General features: G+C 43.4%; 1 protein-coding gene and 1 pseudogene across 2 annotated transcripts in view; one reads left to right on the plus strand and one right to left on the minus strand.

Moving 5' to 3' along the window:
• The window catches only part of ACAD9 (acyl-CoA dehydrogenase family member 9), a 45,072-nt gene that overhangs the window by 13,898 nt on the left and 10,341 nt on the right, over positions 1–20,833 (minus strand). For both annotated transcript variants that reach the window (XM_036099695.2, XM_036099696.2), the window contains 5 exons: positions 8,505–8,606; positions 4,748–4,854; positions 3,568–3,668; positions 2,633–2,711; positions 1,393–1,567 (listed from right to left, as the gene is read on the minus strand). In XM_036099695.2, coding sequence (XP_035955588.2) covers positions 1,393–1,567; positions 2,633–2,711; positions 3,568–3,668; positions 4,748–4,854; positions 8,505–8,606 — 564 coding nt within the window. The remainder of the gene's footprint in view (positions 1–1,392; positions 1,568–2,632; positions 2,712–3,567; positions 3,669–4,747; positions 4,855–8,504; positions 8,607–20,833) is intronic.
• On the plus strand, positions 11,753–12,120 carry LOC118540513 (small nuclear ribonucleoprotein E pseudogene; annotated as a pseudogene).

Below are 20,833 nucleotides of genomic sequence, written 5' to 3' on the forward strand. Positions count from 1 at the left end.
TAGCAGCATTTTCACAGGCTGTCACATACAGCAGCTCCCAGCAACTTAACACCGGAAAAAAAGGGAGCCTCGCCTCAGGACAAAGAAGGTCACGGCTCAAGAGTAGCCAAACAGCAAGTGACCAGGTCTGCTGACTTTTTATTCTACTATTCCAATGGCTTGGCTGTGAAATACAATGAAATCATCTCTCTGGCTGCTGGTCCTATTTTATAACAGATGGGCTACAGGGCCAGGCCCTTGTCCCAGTGACTCTAATTCCTTTACAGGCTGCTGAGTGTGGGGAGGACTCTGCCTCCCTCTCTGACCTCACTTTGGGCCACTCTATCCACTCTTGTGGGGCCACTGACGATCCCAGGACACCACCTACCCTGACTTCAGTGCGGACGCCGGCCCAGCAGTGGTGCAGGCTGCCACCCTGCTCTCTCCCTCACCCGGGTCACTCTGACCACCTTCTCCCCACCAGCACGTCATGCTCTTTGTCTTGGGCCTTTGAGCATGCTCCTTCCTCTGCTGGAAGGTTCTAAGTAAGTATCAGTAGGCAGCATGAGCCTGGTGGTAGGTAACACCTGCTTCCACGTGCACGAAGCATTATACAGATGTCATAACACTCCCTTCCCAGGTCATGTCACCAGGTGCATTCTAGTAGCACTCCTTTCCGTTGGGTGAGGAAACGGAAGCATAGGAAAATAAATGAGCTTGTTTGAGGTCACGGAGTTTCTAGGCAGTGGAGCCAGGTCAGAGCTCAGCGCCCTCTGACCCTGCTGAACCAGGCTGCTGTGGCAAATATTGCCATCCAGAACCAGAATCCCTAAAGAAGAGGTGGCAGACAGGAGCGGGTCTGGAGGGGCCACCTGCAGTCCCCTGAAGCAGAGATACCCCATGATCCGAACTAGGAGCCCCAAGAAGCAGTCTTGTAAGGACTCCATGGCAGTGCTGGTCGGGTCGGAAGCCACTTACAGGACACCAGCTTCATGGGGACCAAGTGCTGCTCAGGGGATGCAGGTGGCCCCGGGTGGATATGAGGGAGAGTGAGAGGAAGGAGGAGGGTCCAGGCAGGAAAGATGGGGTGTCCTGCAGTGGAATGTTTACCTAGGACACCCCTCTGCCTCCTTGGTGTCCATTACAGCCTCCCTCACAGGGCAAAGTGCTCACAGGGAGATCACTACAGCCTCCACATGGAGAGGGGCACACGCAACATGTGTTAAAAGAATAAATTAGCTTCAAGGCGCTCCTCAGCATTGCCACAGAGTCACTGGGGCATTCTTAATGTGATTTTACTGACATGTTTATATGGAACCAAAACTATTTACATCTCATTTGATCTGGAATTTGGATGGGGCCGAAGGGTGCCCCTCCCACATACCCCCCCCGCCCTGCACGCACGCTACTTACTGTTGGAGCCGCGTATGCCTAACTTATCCTCAGGCTTCCCGTTAGTGACTCCACCGAAGGCTCTCTCTACTATGAATGCTGTGATTTTGTCTCTTACTGAGCTGTCGGAATCAACAACCTCTGTCTTTGCAAACACAGTAAAAATATTGGCCAGTCCTCCATTGGTGATCCAGACCTGAGGGAAGAAAGAGCAAGGGCTTTGGAGAAAACCAAACTTATGCACCCCCCATCAGCTCCACCCTTTGCCACAGGACACCCCAGCGGCCTGTAAAACTTCAGGCCAGAAACATAAAGCTCCTGGCTCTGGGGAAGCCGAGCCTGTGTGGACAGAAGACGGGGGTTCACCCCAGGCTCCCCAAGAGGCACAGGTGGCCATGTTTGTGTGTCTGCACACAAAAGGGAAGCCAATGGTACTGAGCCAGCTCAAGCTCCAGAACCAAGCAGCCAGGGTTCCTCAAGAAAGCAGAGCAGGCAGGCAGGAAGGAGAGGGGAAGAAGGAAGGGGGTAGGGAGAGAGAAAGATAAGGAGACTTCTCAACAAACTGCAACGTATGGAACTTATCTGGACCTTGATTCAAGCAAACTGTCAGAAAATAAAAAGGTAAGAGACAATCAGGGAAACTGGAATGCTGACTAGACAAAGAAATGATCAATTTTCTTTTTTTTTTTTTTTTTTTTTTTAAAGATTTTATTTATTTGACAGAGAGAGACACAGCGAGAGAGGGAACACAAGCAGGGGCAGAGGGAGAGGGAGAAGCAGGCTTCCCGCTGAGCAGGGAGCCCGATGCGGGGCTCGATCCCAGGACCCTGGGATCATGACCTGAGCCGAAGGCAGACGCTTAACAACTGAGCCACCCAGGCGCCCCGAAATGATCAATTTTCAAATGTGAGAATGGCATTTTGACTTTGTATTTAAAAGAGTCTCATCTTGTAGAGACACTCTGAAACTCTCAGAGGCGCGACGCAGGCGTGGCCGTGCTGATGGAGGAAACAAGGCGGGCTGGGGGTAGGAGCTGCTGAAGCCAGTGCCGGCGGCGAGGAAGCTCGTTATACTAAACTTCTACATGTGTTTGAAATCTGGTCACTTCACTTCCCTGAGCCACAGTTTCTTTTTCCAGAAAAAGAGAGTCGCATCCCCCCAAGAGCTGATGTGTACGTGCTTTACGACCCGCGGTGTGTGGCAGTGGTCAGTGCGTGGTGAAGGCTGTGGCTGAGGGCCCGAGCAGGCCACAGAGCGCTACCTTGGAGCCATTGAGGATGTAGTGCTTCTTATCCTCACTCAGCGTGGCCCTGGACTTGATGGAGGCCGCGTCACTCCCACTGTGGAAACAGAAACACGCAGCTGAGGCGAGCGTCGCTGGGGACGAGGAACAGTTCTAGGGGGCAACAAATGGAGGGTTTGGTACCTTAACACAGGAGTTGGCTAACTTTTAAAAATAAAGGGCCAGTTAATAAACGTATTCAGCTTTGCAGGCTACAGGATGTCTGTTCCAGCTGCTCAACTCTGCCGCTGCGGCAGGAAGGGGCCACAGACAACCTGCAAACAAAGGGCATGCTCCAGCAAAGCCTTATTTACAAAGACAGGCGGCAGGCTGGATTTGGCCGCCCCCGCTTCACCACACGAAAGAGTGGCAGTGAAAACAACCTGGCCTTAGGCTGAAATGTGGGGATGTATGTGTAGAACGAGCTCATCTGAGCTCCTGTGAGGAGGACTGCAGGGGACCCCTGGTTCCCAAGTGACGGGAAGCAGGATGGAGTGTGGTCCAAGTAACGGACTTGTCAGTAGAAGTCCTGAGTCCTAAGCAGGCTGTGTGACCTTGGGCTGATGACACCACCTCACTGAACCTAACCTGTTCAGTGGGGACAGTACCGCCTGGCAAGTTGCTTAGGAGCCTGAGTGCACTATCCTATGTGAGGGGTACTGCAGACAACAAAACAACTATCTGACGGGTGCTGTCAGGTACGTCATCTCATTTGTAAGTCTCACTGGGACAGAGAAACAAGGTGAAGATAAGGGAATTTGAAAGAAAAGTTGCTGAGTCGACTCTCTGCAAGATTCAGGGACGGAAGAGAGAAAAGCCACCACCTATTCACCAAAACCCACAGCCCTTGTCCTAGGGCACCCGGAAGATGCCCCGGGAGGCTGCCACGTGGCACCTCTTGCCAAGGGCCAGACCTGCTTGGCTCTGTCAGACAGAAGGCAGCGATGTGCTCCCCCGATGCCAGTTTGGGCAGGTATTTGGCCTTCTGCTCCTTGGTGCCAGCCAAGATGATCCCCTAAACCAAACACAAACAAGGCTGCTGTCAGCTGTGGGGAGAAAAGAAGTATGTGAAACATGCTTGTAGAACACGGCCCCTCCTGGAGAAAACAGCTCCTGCAGGAGGAAATACCGTGGGCTCAGAGCCGGCGGCTCCAAGGGAGAAGTGGAGAGCTGCTGCCAAGCGGGAGGAGTGCGCTGCCGAGGAGCCACCCTGAAGTGCGCACTCCGGCATGGCCTGGGCCTGCGGCACCAGCCACGGCTCTGGGTCGGACTCAGGGATTGTCATCACTGCTCCTCCACTTCCAGGCTGGGTGGCCTTGGGCCAGGGATGTCCCTCCTCTGAGCCTCCTTCCTCTCAACTCCACACTAGGGGTAATGCTACCCACCGGAGGGGCGTCTGGATGATAGCCTGTGTCTACAGGAGTGCCGGGGCCACGCCTGGCAGAAAGAAGGTACACAGGCAGTGTCCGAGCCGTCCCACCCTCCTTCTCAGTGCCATGGGGAGAAGTGTGCCCCTTCCACCAGAAGACTGCCGGAACACAAGTGCTCTTGGGGCGGGGGGGGCCAAGCACACGGTTCACGTGGCTCCTTTCACTTTCTACAAAGTGAGCAGAGACACTCAGTAGCGGGCCAGTCACTGAAAGCTGTGTGTCCATGGCCCTGCCCTAAAATGCTCCAAGCCCGGGGATAAGGAAGACATGTGCACAAACAGCAGGGAGGACACACTGGGCCCTGGTGACTCCCGAGCTCAGCAGGGGAGGCTCGCTTGCAGCGGTGAGGCGAAGACAGGCTCCTCGGAGGCAGTGGCAGCTGCTGTGGGCCTCAAAGGATGGGTCAGAGGCGACGGGGACAGAAGGAAGATTCCAAGGGAAGGGACAGTGTGATCAAAGCAACGCGGCTTGTGTGGGGACCAAGTGCCGTCCTGGGTGGCTAGAGAGAGGAGGATCACAGGGGAGTGCTGCAGGGCCCCCCTCCGAGACCCTGAGACAGCAAGCCCAAGTCACTTCCTGGTCAAAGTGAGCAAGCCTCCTGCCTCCATACCCCCACGTGACTCCAGACCTTTACATAGCATCAGAAGGAAACCCTAGACTTGACCTTGAGGCCAATAGCCTGGTGTGCTGCCAGGGTCACAGCGATCGAGGCATCCAGGCCGACAATTTCTCCTAGACGTGCGTACATGGTGTTGGAGAGGCCCAGGCCACCTAGAGAAGAAACAGACTAGCTTTACTTATGGTCCAGACCCAAATTTCTCCCATTAAAGGCAAAGGGCTCGACTGCTTTTCCTGTTTATAAATACCACATTACCAATTTAAGAAATCACAGTACAGAAAGGTACAAAGAAAACAAAATTACCCATAAACTTATCAGAGCATTTTTGAGTACATCCCTTCAGATTTTTGCTAGGCATATAAGCATAAATAGACATATATGTTTTTATTATAAAAAGGTAACATTTAATACAAAAAGAGTACCTTCACACGCATTAAATCATTTAAAATCTTCTGTCACAGATCTTTATAAACCTGACAGCTGTCTGGCAACCCACTCCCAGTATCCAGTGGGCTCTAGGACAGGTTTTCTCTGCCTCAGCACTGCTGACATTTTGGGATGGATTACTCTTTGCTGTGGGGAACTGTCCACTGCACTACAGGACATTTGGCAGCACCCTTGGCCTCCACCCAAGAGGTGCCAGTAACTCCCTTTCCCCTAGGTTTAACAGTCAAAAATGTCTCTAGACATTGCCAAACATTCCCTGGGGAGGTTAAGTCAACCTGGATAGAAATCACTCTTCTAGGGGCGCCTGGGTGGCTCAGTCGTTAAGCGTCTGCCTTCGGCTCAGGCCATGATCCCAGGGTCCTGGGATCGAGCCCCGCATCGGGCTCCCTGCTCTGCGGGAAGCCTGCTTCTCCCTCTCCCACTCCCCCTGCTTGTGTTCCCTCTCTCACTGTCCCTCACTCTGTCAAAAAATAAATAAATCTTTAAAAAAAAAAAAAAAAGAAATCACTCTTCTAGGAAGAAGACAAAGATTAAAAAAACAAAAACTCCACTGAGCTGCTGTATTTTGCATTTCATCTTCAACTTCTAGAGGTGGCTGGGTGGCCTCCATGTGTCTTAAAAATGATAGATTGGGGCATAGGGTCACGTGGCCAACAAGAGCAGAGCCGGGCCTTCAATTCGGGTGGGGGTCCCAGCCCTGGAGCCACCGCACAGCCCAACTGCAGAGCGTGCCACTCACACATAGAGGGAAGGATGGCCCTGCCTGACGCGTAGTTCCCCAGGGTTCCGTACCCGGGGAAGGTCAGGGCTCCACAGTATCCCATCCTCACTCCTGCCATTACACAAAACTGTAAAACAAAACACTTTTGTTCTTACTCATTTCATATCCTGAGGGTCACTACTGTTTGTTTAAAAAAAACCAAAAACCTTCTGATGTTTTTCCACTAACATAGGTATCGCCACAATCATGGAGGAACAGCAATCCCATGGAGACAGATGACAAGTAGGTGGAGACTGCTGGCTGGGGAGAAGCTGGGGGGCAGGAAGGAACCACACACTAGGCAGCATGCAGGGAATTGGGGGAGAAAAATCCAGGCTGGGTTGCCAAAAGGGCCTCCATTTTCCAGGATGGTGGTTTCCAGCCAGTCTTTAGAATGCTCCAGACTGGGAACATTTCCCCCAAAATTTGGGGGCACAAACATAAGGTTGCTGTTGTCTTAATTTCCCAAGAAAAGATAAAAAAAAGAAAAAAAAGAAAAAAAAGAAAGCGAAAAAGCCCCAAACTCATCTCAGGAAAGAAAGAACACTTTCACACCAGTGAGTAGGACAGGAAACAAGAATAAGAGGTGCAGTGCTGTATCACCTCATGCCCCCCCCACACCCCCCCCCACATGCTGGCACAAAACACACGCAGCTGGAGAAAGACACATCCCAAACGGACACAAAGTGTTTGCAGATAAAATTAAGTACTTCTCCCCAATCAAGAGGCAATTTAAAAATGCTCCTGAAGGGGAAATATATATTATCACTAACCTATGTGTCTAGAGGTTTTCTTCTGCCACTTGTTTTCTCCAAGCACTTATTTATTTTTTTAGCTGACAGACCCACCATGGTTCTCTGGCTCTGCCCCCACCTTCATTCTGTTCTAAGATTCACTGTGGACTGCACACTAGGGCAGACGATTGCCCTGTGCCTTGTGAGCTGGGACACTGACGAGCCTCGGCTGTTTGGGCAGAGCTCAGTTTCCCCCCACCACACACGGAGGCTGCAGATTTGGGCAAGGAGACCAGGACGCGCAGCTTCCTCCACAGAGGCTCGAGCTGCTGTGTTCCGCCACGAGGGGAGGCGACAGCAGTGACGGTTTCACGTCTTCTTGCAGATGGGGCAGTGTTGTTTTTACACATTTAGAAATGTGAGGAGAGGTATGTCATAAATGACAGGTAAGATACATTGTTTAACAGCTTAAAATGCTGCAATAAACATCCATATGAACGAAGATGTAACCTAATTAAAATCTGCCTCCGAATCAAATCAGGCATGCACTAGTTGGTCCTAAATGTTCACATCTCATCTCAGACCGGAGGACCAGCTCCAGGCTGGGTACCAGTGGGAACTTACTCTACAGACACCGAGGGCCCCCCAACCCTGGCTGCGGAGGTGATGAGGAACAACACAGGCCTAACTTTTAGTCTCTGGAGATAAACCAGGCAGGGGGACAGAACGTCAAGAAAACCTCCTGACTTCTCTATCTTGCTCTGCAAAACCTAACTCACAACCTGGTTGGAAAAATGCCCAAAATATTAAATGTCCAAATGACCAGCTCAAAGACAAGAAATAGGCCCAAGCCTTTAAAGCACCATAGACAGCTCTTTCCCCTAAAGAGGGCTCTTAGTCGATCCAAGGGGGAAGCGACTCCAGAGAAAGCTCAAGCAGAGGGCTCAGCAACGGGTGCAGCGTACGGGCTATGGAACCCGGAGCCACACTTCTATGTCAAAGGGGACTGAGAGTAAAATTAAATGGTGTGTGTGTGTGCATGGTGTGACTGTTACTCTGCTCCTGTTCTTCTTTCCCCTACCCCTCCGCCCCACTTCTTGCTGTCCCCTTAATCCCTACACAATTTAGATGACCAACTGTAGATTAGGCAGAAGAAGAGACAGCGGTAGTGACTGGCCAAATCTAAGAAGGCAGAATCACACTGGGATCCTGGAGAGAAAGGCCTGATCTTTCATCCGGGGGCTAAAAACATCACTACAATGACCCAGGAATTACAGGGACAACCCAGAGCACAACGGGCCCTGCTCGAATGTTCTCAGTGATCTAATCTCCCACCTCAATGCACCTGTGTCCTATAGCCATGCACCTTCTTCCTCTGCACCAGGATAGGAAGCAACTGGCAGACCCCGACACCTGAGCTCTCAGCCTATGGTCATCCCTCCAACAAAAAGGGCTCGCAGCTCTGGGGCAATTCCTTTGTGGAGAGACAAGAGGGCCTCACGGTGCAGATGACACTGGAATCGGCCAATGTGGCTTTGAGGTTATACACACCTCCTTCTCTGCTGCCCACAAGGACCTGGAGAGCACAGACACCCTGCAGTGGTCCTTAGCCATGCCAAATGAACACGGTGCAGGCCTCAACAGTTCTTCCTGCTCCTAAGTCCCTTAGTCCACACACTCACCTGCCAGTGACCCCAGATTTGGTCCATGGTGGGTGTTTTTAATTCCAGCGGTTTTATAGTTTGATCCTGGACATACTGCATTTAAAGGCCACCTTTCCCAAACAGAACCCTTTCCTGGACAAATATGGGGTACTTTCTTAAGAGCCAAACCAGCACGGTGGTGTTTTCCCTTTACTTACCATATTCTTCTGGGACTTGCAATCCAAAAAGCCCCAGGCTCTTCAATTTCTCTAACGTTTCTTTTGGGATTTTTCCCTCCCGGTCAATTCTCTGAGAGTCCACTGCCAAGAGGAAATATTTTGATTAAGCAAAATATAAGCTATGTCTACAAAGATGAACAGAACAATTTTTTTTTTTAAAGATTTTATTTATTTATTTTGAGAGAGAGAGAGAATGAGAGAGAGAGCACATCAGAGAGGGGAGGGTCAGAGGGAGAAGCAGACTCCCTGCCGAGCAGGGAGCCCGATGTGGGACTCGATCCAGTGACTCCAGGATCATTACCTGAGCCGAAGGCAGTCGCTTAACCAACTGAGCCACCCAGGCGCCCGAACAGAACAATTTTTGTATCGCATACAATCCCAGGGTCAGAAACTTCAAAATTGACATGTCTAGTCAGTTATTCGTCATGTGTTCAATTTCACCTAATTAGCCCAGCCAGCATTATTATTTCGAAAAATGGGCTGTACCAGGTAGTGTTCTCTTTCTTGATCTGGGTGCCATTCACATGGGTGTAATTCACTGTGTAAAACTGCAGCAGGTTATATAAACTTTTCTGAAGGCACGTATATACCTGAATTTTTTATTACCATTACCTTCTAGAAAATTAGAAACTAAGTACACAACTTCCAGAACTGTCCTAAAAATGTCAGGCTAGATAGCCAAACTCTGGGTAATACCTGGACCCATGTCTAACTAGTTTTCAGAAACCACAACTCTTTCACCATAGCCAACAAATTCTGAGGACAGTTTAATCTGTTCGACACCTACTCACGTCCATTAGCGCAGAATAGAGCAATCACTAGCATTAGGTCTATAATTATATACCTTGTATGTACACATTTTTGCCTGAATCAAGTTAATTAAAATCTTCTTTCAAATTGGCAGCATATTAAAGTTCACTATTATTATAAATTTTAAAAACCACCATAACCTACACTTGGGAATTTTTATGCACATGGATCACTAATGAGAAATATGGATTCCCCGAGAGTCCACACCCCTCATTTTTTTTGTTTTTTTTACAACTTTATTGACATATACAAGTGGCATATAATAAACCACATATTTACAATATGTATTTTTTGAATTCTGACATGTTTGCCCATAAAACTACTCCCACCAAATAAATAATAAAAACTTCCTTTTCCACAAAGAGTTTCCTCATGCTCCTTTGTGATCAGTCCCTCAGTCCATTTCCATCTCTAGGCAACCACTAATCATCTCCTTTTTGTCTATAGATTAGTTTGCATTTTTGAGTTTTAAATCACATAGCAGGTAGTCTTTTGATCTGGCTTCTTTGACTCAGGATGATTCTGAGATTCATCTACATTACTGCATGTATCAATACTTTATCATAATACTTTTTATTGTTCAATATTCTACTGTATAGGTATAAAACAGTTTATCCATTCACCTTTCGATGGGTATTTGGATGGCTCTTGGGTTTTGGTTCTTAGAAATAAAGCTTCTATGGGCATTCATATTCGAGTTTTTATGTAGCTCTGTTTTCATTTCTCTTGGGTCACTACTTTGGAGTGGGATGGCTGGGCTGTACAATACGGTATGCACAGTAAGAAACTGTCAGGATCTGGGGAGACTCCTGCTTCCAAGATGGAGTAACAGGGATTGGAATTATCACCTTGCCTCAACATACTAAACATACAAGGCATGCATAAGAGCAACGAGCAACGTGTCACTAGTAGAGAATGAGGCCTAGACCACGAATTCTCAACAAGGGCAACAGCACCCCCAAAGGTAATAAAAATTGGTTCGGGAGTGGGGCAGCAAAAAATATTTTTTTAATGGATAAAGAACAGAAATACAAATAATACACAGAAATATGGTATAACTTGGCAATGGAATATTATGCAGCCATCAAAAGGAATGAGATCTTGCCATTTGCAACGACGTGGATGGAACTGGAGGGTATTATGCTGAGCGAAATAAGTCAAACAGAGAAAGACATGTATCATATGACCTCACTGATATGAGGAATTCTTAATCTCAGGAAACAAACTGAGGGTTGCTGGAGTGGGGGGTGGGGTGGGAGGGATGGGGTGACTGGGTGATGGACACTGGGGAGGGTATGTGCTCTGGTAAGCGCGGTGAATTGTGCAAAACTGTTGAGTCTCAGATCTGTACCTCTGAAACAAATAATGCAATAGATGTTAAGAAAGAAAAAAAAGAAGAAGAAGAATGTAGCAGGAGGGGAAGAATGAAGGGGGGGAAATCGGAGGGGGAGAAGAACCATGAGAGACGATGGACTCTGAAAAACAAACTGAGGGTTCTAGAGGGGAGGGGGGTGGGAGGATGGGTTAGCCTGGTGATGGGTATTGAGGAGGGCACGTTCTGCATGGAGCACTGGGTGTTATGCACAAACAATGAATCATGGAACACTATATCTAAAACTAATGATGTAATGTATGGGGATTAACATAACAATAAAAAATTAAAAAAAAAAAGAAATATGGTATAACTTGGAATTAAAATTTCATGAGTGGGGTGTAAACAGGGAAAAAATGTCTAAAAAGGGTTTGGGGGGGAGGGTCAATAATGAAAAACAGGTTGAGAAACCCTGCTCTACAGGCTGTTCCGCTCCCACCTAACAGTGCTTACAAAGCAAGCCTTGACCAAAACCAAAGACACCACCAAAATTAGAGTTCCTGAGGGAACACTGATACAAAAACCCTCAACAAAATACTAACAAACTGAATTCAGTAATACATTAACTGGATCTTTCATTATGATCAAATGGGATTTATCTGGGCATATAAGGATGGTTCAATATCTGTAAATCAATGTGCTACATCACATTAACAAAAAGAAGGTTAAAAATCATGGCACCTCAACAGATGCCAAAAAAAGCACTTAATACAATTCAACATTCATTTCTGATAAAAACTCTCAACAAAGTAGGTATAGAGGGAATTTAACTCAACATAATAAAGGCCACATAGGACAAACCCATAGCTAACATCACACTCAACTGTGAAAAGGTGAGAGCTTTTCCTCTAGGATCAGGTACAACACAAGGATGCCCACACGTGCCACTTTTGTTCAACATAGTACCAGAAGTCCTAGCCACAGCAATCAGACAAGGAAAATAAATAAAAGGCATGAAAATTGGTAAGGAAGAACTAAAACTGTCACTATTTGCAGATGACAGGATACAATACATAGAAAACCCTAATGACGATTCCAGTGCTTTCTGAGGTAGTGTGCGGTCTTTGTCGGCTTCCACCATGGCGTACTGTGGCCAGGGCCAGAAAGTGCAGAAGGCGATGGTTCAGCCCATCAACCTCATCTTCAGATACTTGCAAAATACATCTCGAATTCAGGTGTGGCTTTATGAGCAAGTGAACATGCAAATAGAGGGCTATATCATTGGTTTTGATGAGTACATGAACCTCGTATTAGATGATGCCAAAGAGATTCATTCTAAAACAAAGTCAAGAAAACAACTGGGTTGGATCATGCTAAAAGGAGATAATATTACCCTGCTCCAGGGTGTCTCCAACTAGAAATGATCAGTGAAGTGAAAAATTCTTGAGAAGGCCATGTAGTTTGTTTTTTTAGATGTCCTTTGTTTTTGAGTGTAGTTCCAAAACATTTGTTCTTATTGTTTTGATTACCTTTATGTTATTACCAGAGGACAATAAATGCTGTGGGATTGCATTTAACAAAAAAAAAAAAAAAAAAGGAAACCCTAAAGACTCCTCCAAAAAACTATTAGAAAAAATGAATTCAGTAAAGTTGAAGGATAGAAAATTTACTTAAAAATGCTGCATTTCTATATACTAATAATGAACGATCACAAAGAGAAATTAAGGGGCACCTGGGTGGCTCAGTCGGTTAGGCATCTGCCTTCAGCCTAGGTCATGATCCCAAGGTCCTGGGATCGAGCCCCATGTCAGGCTCCCTGCTCAGTGGAGAGCCTGCTTCTCCCTCTCCCTCTGCCTGCCACTCCCCCTGCTTGTGCTCCCTCTCTCACTCTGTCAAATGAATAAATAAAATCTTAAAAAAAGAGAGAGAGAGAGAAATTTAGAAAACAATCCCATTTACAACTGCATCGAAAAGAATAAAATACCTAGGGATAAATTTAACTAAGGAGGTAAAAGACCTGTATTCTGGAAACTATTAAAACAGTGAGCAAAGAAACTAAAGATGACAAAAATAAATGGAAAGACATAGAGGCATTCCTCATTTTAACTGCACTTCACAGATACTGCATTTTTTACAAATTGAGGGTTTGCGGCAACCCTATGACAAGCAAGTCTACTGTGCCATTTTTCCAACAGCATTTGCTCATTTCATGTCTCTCTGTCATATTTTGTATTTCTCACAAAACTTCAAGCCTTTTCATTATTATTTTATTTGTTATGATGATGTGTGGTCAGTGATCTTTAATGTTACTACTGTAATTGTTTTGGGGTACCATGAACTCAACCCATGTGAGACAGTGTGAGCTTAATTGATAAATGTACAATCTGACTGCTGCACCAACCAGCCATTCCCAGTCTCTCTCCCTCTCCTCTAGCCTCCCTCTTCCCTGAGACACATATTAAAAATAGGCTGATTAGTTACCCTACAATGGCCTCTAAGTATTCAAGTGAAAAAAAGAGTCGCATATTCTCTCACTTTCATTCAAAAGCTAGAAATGATTCAGCTTAGTGAGGAAGGCATGTCAAGGCCAAGAGCTAGGCCTCTGGTGCCAAACAGTTAGCCAAGTTGTGAATGCAAATGGAAAGCTTCTGAAGGAAGTTAAAAGTGCTACTCCAGTGAACACAAAAGGTAAGAAGTGAGATAGCCTTACTGCTGACGCAGGGAAGGCTGTAAGTGGTCTGGATAGATCAAACGAGCCACGTTCCCTTAAGCCAAAGTCTACTCTAGAAAAAGGCCCTAAGTCTCTTCAATCTATGAAGGCTGACAGAAGTGAGCAACCTGCAGAAGAAAAGTCTGAAGCTAGCAGAGGTTGGTTCATGAGGTTTAAGGAAAGAAGCCGTCTCCATAACGTGAAAGTACAAGGTGAAGCAGCAAGTCCTGATGTAGAAGCTGCAGCAATATCCAGGCAGCACCCTCCACCAGCAAAAAGGCTACACTTTACTGGAAGCTCAAGGTGATGGTTAGCATTTTTTAACAATACAATGTGTTTTTTTTTTTTTAAGATTTTTTATTTTTAAGTAATCTCTACACCCAATGTCGGGCTCAAACTTACAACCGCAAGATCAAGAGTCGCATGCTCTAACTAGAATTTAAATAAAAACATGAAAAAAAAGTCTCATGCCCTACTGACTGAGCCAGCCAGGTACCCCAGCAATAAAGCATTTTTAAATTAAAGGTATGTACATTTTTTGGGCGCCTGGGTGGCTCAGTCAGTTAAGTGTCTGCCTTTGGCTCAGGTCATGATCCCAGGGTCCTGAAATCGAGTATCATATTGGGCTCCGTGCTCAGTGGAAAGCCTGTTTCTCCCTCTCCCTCTGCTCCCCCTGCTCTCTCTCTGTCAAATAAATAAATAAAATCTTAAAAAAAAAAAAGTATGTACATTTTTAAAGACATAAATGCTAGTGTACACTATTTAATAGACTGCAATATAGTGTAAACATAACTTTTATATGCACTGGGAAAACAAAAAATTCATTTGACTCATTTTAGTGGGATTTGCTTTATTGTGGTAGTCTGGAACCAAACCTGCAGTATCTCTGAGGTATGCCTGTACCATGCTCACAGATTGGAAGAATATCGTTAAAATGTCAACACTATCCAAAGAAATCTACAGATTGAATGCAATATGTACCAAAATAACAGTGGCATTTTTCACAGAAACTAGAATAAATAATCCCAAAATTTGCATGGAACCACAAAAGACCCTAAATAGCCAAAGTGACCTTGAGAAAGAGGAATAAAGCTGGAGGTATCACAGTCCATGTTCAAACTACACCACAAAGCGATAGTAATGAACACAGTATGGTACTAGCACAAGAACAGACATATAGCTCAACGAGAACAGAGTCCAGAAATAAACCCACACTTTTACGGTCAATTAGTCTTTGACAAAAGGGGCAGGAATATACAAAGGGGGGAAAAGACCGTATCCTCAATAAACAGTGTTGGGAAAACTGGACAGCTACATTCAAAACAATGTAACTGGACCATTTTCTTACACCATATACAAAAATAAACTCAAAATTGATTAAAGATTTAAATATAAGACCAGAAACCATAAATTTCTTAAAAGAAAACACAGGCAGTAAGCTCTTAGACACTGGTCTGAGCAATAATTTTTTGGACCTGTCTCCTCAGGCAAGGGCAACAAAAGCAAAAATAAACAAATGGGACTACCAAACTAAAAAGCTTTTGCACAGCAAAGAAAACCATCAATAAAATGAAAAGGCAACCTACTGAATGGGAGAAGGCATTTGCAAGTAATATAACCAATAAAGGGTTCATATCCAAAATATATAAAGAACTCACAACTCCATGTCAAAAACCAAACAACTAAAAAAAGAGCAGAGAATGTGAAAGACCTTTCTCCAAAGACAACATACAGATGACCAATAGATACAAGATGCTGAACATCACTAATCATCAGAGAAAAGCAATTCAAAACCACAATGAAATATCATCTCAGACGTGTCAGAATGGTTAGTATCAAAAAGATAAGAAACAACAGGTGTTGGTGAGGATGTGGAGAAAAAGGAACTCTCGTGCACTGTTGGTGGGAATGCAAACTGGTGCAGCCACTATGGAAAGTGGTATGGAAGTTCCTCAAAAAATTAAAAACAGAACTACCATACAATCCAGTAATTCGCTTCTGGGTATTTGTTTGAAGAAAGCAAAAACACTAACTTGAAAAAATTCATACACCTCTATCTTTACTACAACATTATTAACAATAGCCAAAATACAGAAGCGACCTAAGCGTCCATCGATAGATGAATGGATGAAGAAGATGTAGTATACATAAACAACTCAGCCATAAGAGAAATGAAATCACGTCATTTGCGACAAGATGAATAGATTTAGAGGGTATCATACTAAGTGAAATGATGAGCAAGACAGAAAAAGACCATACAGGGGCGCCTGGGTGGCTCAGTCGTTAAGTGTCTGCCTTCAGCTCAGGTCATGATCCCAGGGTCCTGGGATCGAGCCCCGCATCGGGCTCCCTGCTCTGCAGGAAGCCTGCTTCTCCCTCTCCCACTCCCCCTGCTTGTGTTCCCTCTCTCGCTGTGTCTCTATCAAATAAATAAATAAAATCTTAAAAAAAAAAAGAAAAAGAAAAAGACCATACAATTTCACTTATATGTGGAATCTAAAAACCAAAACAACCAAAACAGAAACAGACTCACAGACACAGAGAACAATATGGTGGTTGCCAGAGGAGAGGGGGGATGTAGGGAGAGGCAAAATAGGTGAAGGGAAATAAAAGACACAAACTTCCAGTTATGAAATAAATAAGACATGGGGATATAATGTACAACATAAAGAATACAGTTAATAATATGTAACAACTTTGTATGACAACTGATAGTAGCTAGATTTATACTGGTGATCACTTTGTAATGTATATAAACATTGTATCACTATGCTGTACACCTAAAACTAATATAATACTGTATGTCGATTACATTTCAATTATAAATATAATAACAAAATAAAATCATTTCACTCTGAGAAAGTAAAGGATAAACTGGTCCTCGGGTAGTAATAAATAATTCAATTTAACTGTATTGTTATAAACAATATAGGACCCTAGCTTATATTCAAAATAATTTGAAGTTTAACAGGCATTATCAATTGTGTCTGGGGACCAGTTTTATTTGCAATAATTTTGGTATATAAATATGAATATTTCATATTTCATTTCTTGTCAACTGGTATATAAAATCTCCACACTTCCTACTCTGCTCTCATTTCCACATAAAAGAATAGCCACAGACAACATATGAACAATCAATAAAAAAACTTTAACTTACTCTTTGGGTAGTGGGGGAGAAAGAAACCCTTCAAAGGATCAAACTGTTCCCAAGTAATTTAATGTGCCCTAGAACAAAGCTTAATAACATATCAAACACACACACACACACACACACACGCACACCTAGCACAAATGATGTAGAATCCACAATGACTGGCACCCAGGAGAAAACCACCAGGTACTTGAAGAAGCAGGGAAATACAACTGATAGTGAAAAGAAAAAGCAATCAGTTGAACATGACTCATAAGTAACACAGATAACAAACAAAGACATTAAAAGAGCGGTTATAACTATATTCCAAATGCTTGAGAAAGTAGAAGATACAAGCATGTTATGGAGGCACGGAAGAAATAAAAAGACACAAGTTGAACTTCTAGAGATGAAAGCCATGGGGTGAGATCACCAGCAGAGGAAACGCTGTAGAAAAGGTTAGTGCACATGAAGATGTAACAACAACTACACAAAATACGAGACAAAATAACAGCCTCAGTGAGCCATGCGAAACTCTGAGTGCACACACACACACACACACACACACACACACACACACTTGGGAGTCCCCAAAGGAGAGGAGGGGTGGGGAGAGTGGGGAATGTGGTATGGGTAGTGATAAAAATATATTTAAAGAAATAATGGCCAAAAGCTAATCAAAGTTGATCAATATGATCAACACACAGACCAAAGACGTTCAAAGAATCCCAAGCAAAAGGGGCGCCTGGGTGGCTCAGTCGTTAAGCGTCTGCCTTCGGCTCAGGTCATGATCCCAGGGTCCTGGGATCGAGCCCCGCATCGGGCTCTCTGCTCCGCGGGAAGCCTGCTTCTTCCTCTCCCACTCCCCCTGCTTGTGTTCCCTCTCTCGCGCTCTCTCTCTCTCTCTCTGTCAAATAAATAAATAAAATCTTTAAAAAAAAAAAAAAAAAAAAGAATCCCAAGCAAAAGAAACAGGAAAAAAACTACACCAACATACATTATGATCAATTTCCCTAGACCCACTCAAAAGCAACTAGAGAAAAAAGAAACACTGTGTAAAAATGGTAAGATGGTGGCAGACACCTCACTGGAATAAATGTTAATTCAGAAGACAGTGGAGCAACACCTATAAAGGGCTGAAAGAAAAAAAAAAAGGGGGGGGTGCCGAAAGAAAAATACTGTCAACAGTGAAATCTTTTCTGATGACAGACTTTTCAGAAATATAAAAGCTGAAAATATTCATCCTGCAAAACTCCACAAGAAACAGGAAAAGAAGTCTTTTCCCACAGATGAGGGATGGTACCAAAAGGAAATCTGGTTATACAAGAGAAAATGAAGATCATTAGAAATAGTAAGTAGATGAATAAATATAAAATCATTTTTTCTCATTTAAAAAATTACACTGGAAGGGCACCTGGGTGGCTCAGTTGGTTAAGCGTCTGCTTTTGGCTCAGGTTGTGATCCCGAGGTCCTGGGATCGAGTCCCACATCAGGCTCCCTGCTCAATGGGGAGCCTACTTCTCCCTCTGTCTCTCAAATAATAAATAAATAAAATAAATAAAAATAAAATAAATTTAAAAAAAAAAGAATTTTTTTAAATAAAAAATTATACTGGGGCACCTGGCTGGCTCAGTTGGAGGAGTATGCAACTCTTGATCTCGGGGTTGAGCCCCACATGGGGTGTAGAGATTACTTAAATAAATAAAACTTAAAAAAAAATAAAGCCTTTAAAAAAATGAAAAATTACAGTAAAAATAATAACAGCATCATGAAAAAATTCTGAAAATAGTAGTGATCATGGTACAAAATATGAAATAATGCCACTGAATTTATACTTAACAAGGATTGAAATGGTAAATTTTATGTTATGTACATTTTACCACCATTAAAAAGAAGGAAAGAAAGAAAAGAAAAACAGCAAGGTATTGTAGGGTTTATAATAAATATAGAAATAAAATATATGAAACAATAGCAGATGGTCTGCGAAAGCAAGAATGTTATAAGGTTCCTATAGAAAATGTGAAGGGATATAATAATAGCTCAAAATAGACTTTGATAAGACTTATATACCATAAACTCTAAAGCAACCACTTAAAAAAACAAGAGGTATAACTAGTAAATCAACAAAAGAGATGAAATGGAAATATAAAAATATTCTATTAATCCAAAAGAAAGCAAAATCAGAAGAAAAAGGGAAAAAAAGACTGGGCAAATAAACAACTAGATGATAGAGTTAAACCCAACTATATATATATATATAGTTTTAATGTGAATATTGATACATATATTATAATGCATATTCACATTAAAACAATCATATATCAAAAACCAATTAAAAGGTATAGACTATCAGATCAGATTTTTAAAAAGACAACATTCTACGAAGTTGCCTATAAGAAGTACATGTTATTTTTATTTTAAACTTTTATTTTGAAGAAAATTTCAGATTTAAAGAAAAGTTGCAAAATAGTATAGACTTCCTGAATACTCTTCACCCTGCTTCTAACAGAACCTTGTAGAACCATGGTAAAATTCTCAAAATTAGGAAATTGACATGCATACAATATTACTAAATTACAGAATTAATTTCACCTCTTGTCCATTAATGTCTTTTTTCTGTTCTAGGATTCATTCTGGATCCTACATTGTGTTTAGTTGTGATGTCTCCTTCCTACCCTCCAGTCTGTGACAGTTCTTCAGGATTTCCTTGTCTTTCACGACCTTGATACTTTTTTAAGATTTTTTAAAAATTTGAGAGACGGGGAGGGGTGGGAGAGGAAGAGGGAAAGAGAGAGAGAGTACGAGCTCGAGCACACAACTAGGGGGGAGGGGCAGAGGGAGGGAGAAGGAGACTCCCTACTGAGCATGGAGCCCAATGCGGGACTTGAGTCCAGGACCCTGGGATCATGACCTGAGCTGAAGGCAGATGCTTAACTGACTGAGCCACCCAGGCACCCCATGACCCTGATACTTTTGAAACACTGGTTACTTTGTACAGGGTCTTTCAATTTGGGTTTGCCTGATCTGACAGTTAGATTGAAGTTGTATGTTTTGGGCAAGAATATCACAGGGGTTATGCGCTCCTCTCAGGATCTGATAAATCCTATCGGGGTACATGAGGTCACTAAGTTTTATTACTGGGGATACTAACCTTGAACACTTGTTTAAGGTCGTGTTTGCCAAGATTCTCCATATAAAGTTACTATTTTTCCCTTTGTAATTAGTAAATATCATAGGGAACTACTTTGAGATTATATAAACTGTTTCTCCTCCAACTTTCACCCATTAACACTAGCATCCATTAGTGGAACTTGCCTATACCAATTTTACTACAGCGTGTGCTTCATGATAATTTTGTATTTCTACAATCCCTTCTATGCTTATTAAGTTGAGGAGAAACTCACGTTGAGTATAAAAGCACGAATCAGTTAAGAGGACAGAAAAGAATATAACATACTAAGACCAATCAAAAGACAGCTGGAGTAGCATAGTAACACCAAAGTAGATTTCTCAACAAATGCTATTACCAGGGATTAAAAAGATCATTTCATAAGGAGTCATTTCATCATGAGAATATCATAATCCTGAATTTTCATCCACCTAATAATGGATCCTTAAAATACATTAAGAAAAAACTGATAGAAATGAAAAGGAAAAAACCACACAACCATAGCTGGAAAAGTCCTTCTCTCATTAACTGATAGAAAAAGTGGATAAAAAATTTGCAAGGATACATCTGAACAACACTGTCAGCCAATTTTGTCCTAATTAACATTTATAGAGCATTCAACCAAACAATGGGAGAATATTGTCTTCAAGTGCACATGGAAGAACATCTACAAAGTAGACCATACTATGACCACAAAACAGATCTCAATAAATTTAAGAGGACTCAAATTATACAAAGTATATTCTCTGACTACAATGGACTACTTTTCAGAAATCAACAATGGGAATATCACTACAAATCCTACAGACTTTAAGAGTAGATAAAGAGATAAGAAAAGATTATAAACAACTTTAAGCCAGTAAGTCCAACAACTTGTTAAATAGACAAATTCCTTAATAGTTATGAATGATCAAAATTCACAAATTATGTAACCTAAATAGCCTTATATCTATTAAAGCAATTGAATTAATTAGGGGCGCCTGGGTGACTCAGTCGGTTATGTGTCTGACGTTGGCTCAGGTCATGATCTTAGGGTCCTGAGTTCAAGCCCTGCATCGGGCTCCACACTCAGTAGGGAGTCTGCTTGTCCCTCTTCCTCTCCCCCTGCTCGTGCTCTCTGTCAAATAAATAAATAAAATCTTAAAAAAGAAAAAGAATTAGTAAAAACTTTTCC

This window comes from Halichoerus grypus, chromosome 1 (assembly GCF_964656455.1).
Source record: "Halichoerus grypus chromosome 1, mHalGry1.hap1.1, whole genome shotgun sequence".
NCBI classification, from domain to species: Eukaryota; Metazoa; Chordata; class Mammalia; order Carnivora; family Phocidae; genus Halichoerus; species Halichoerus grypus.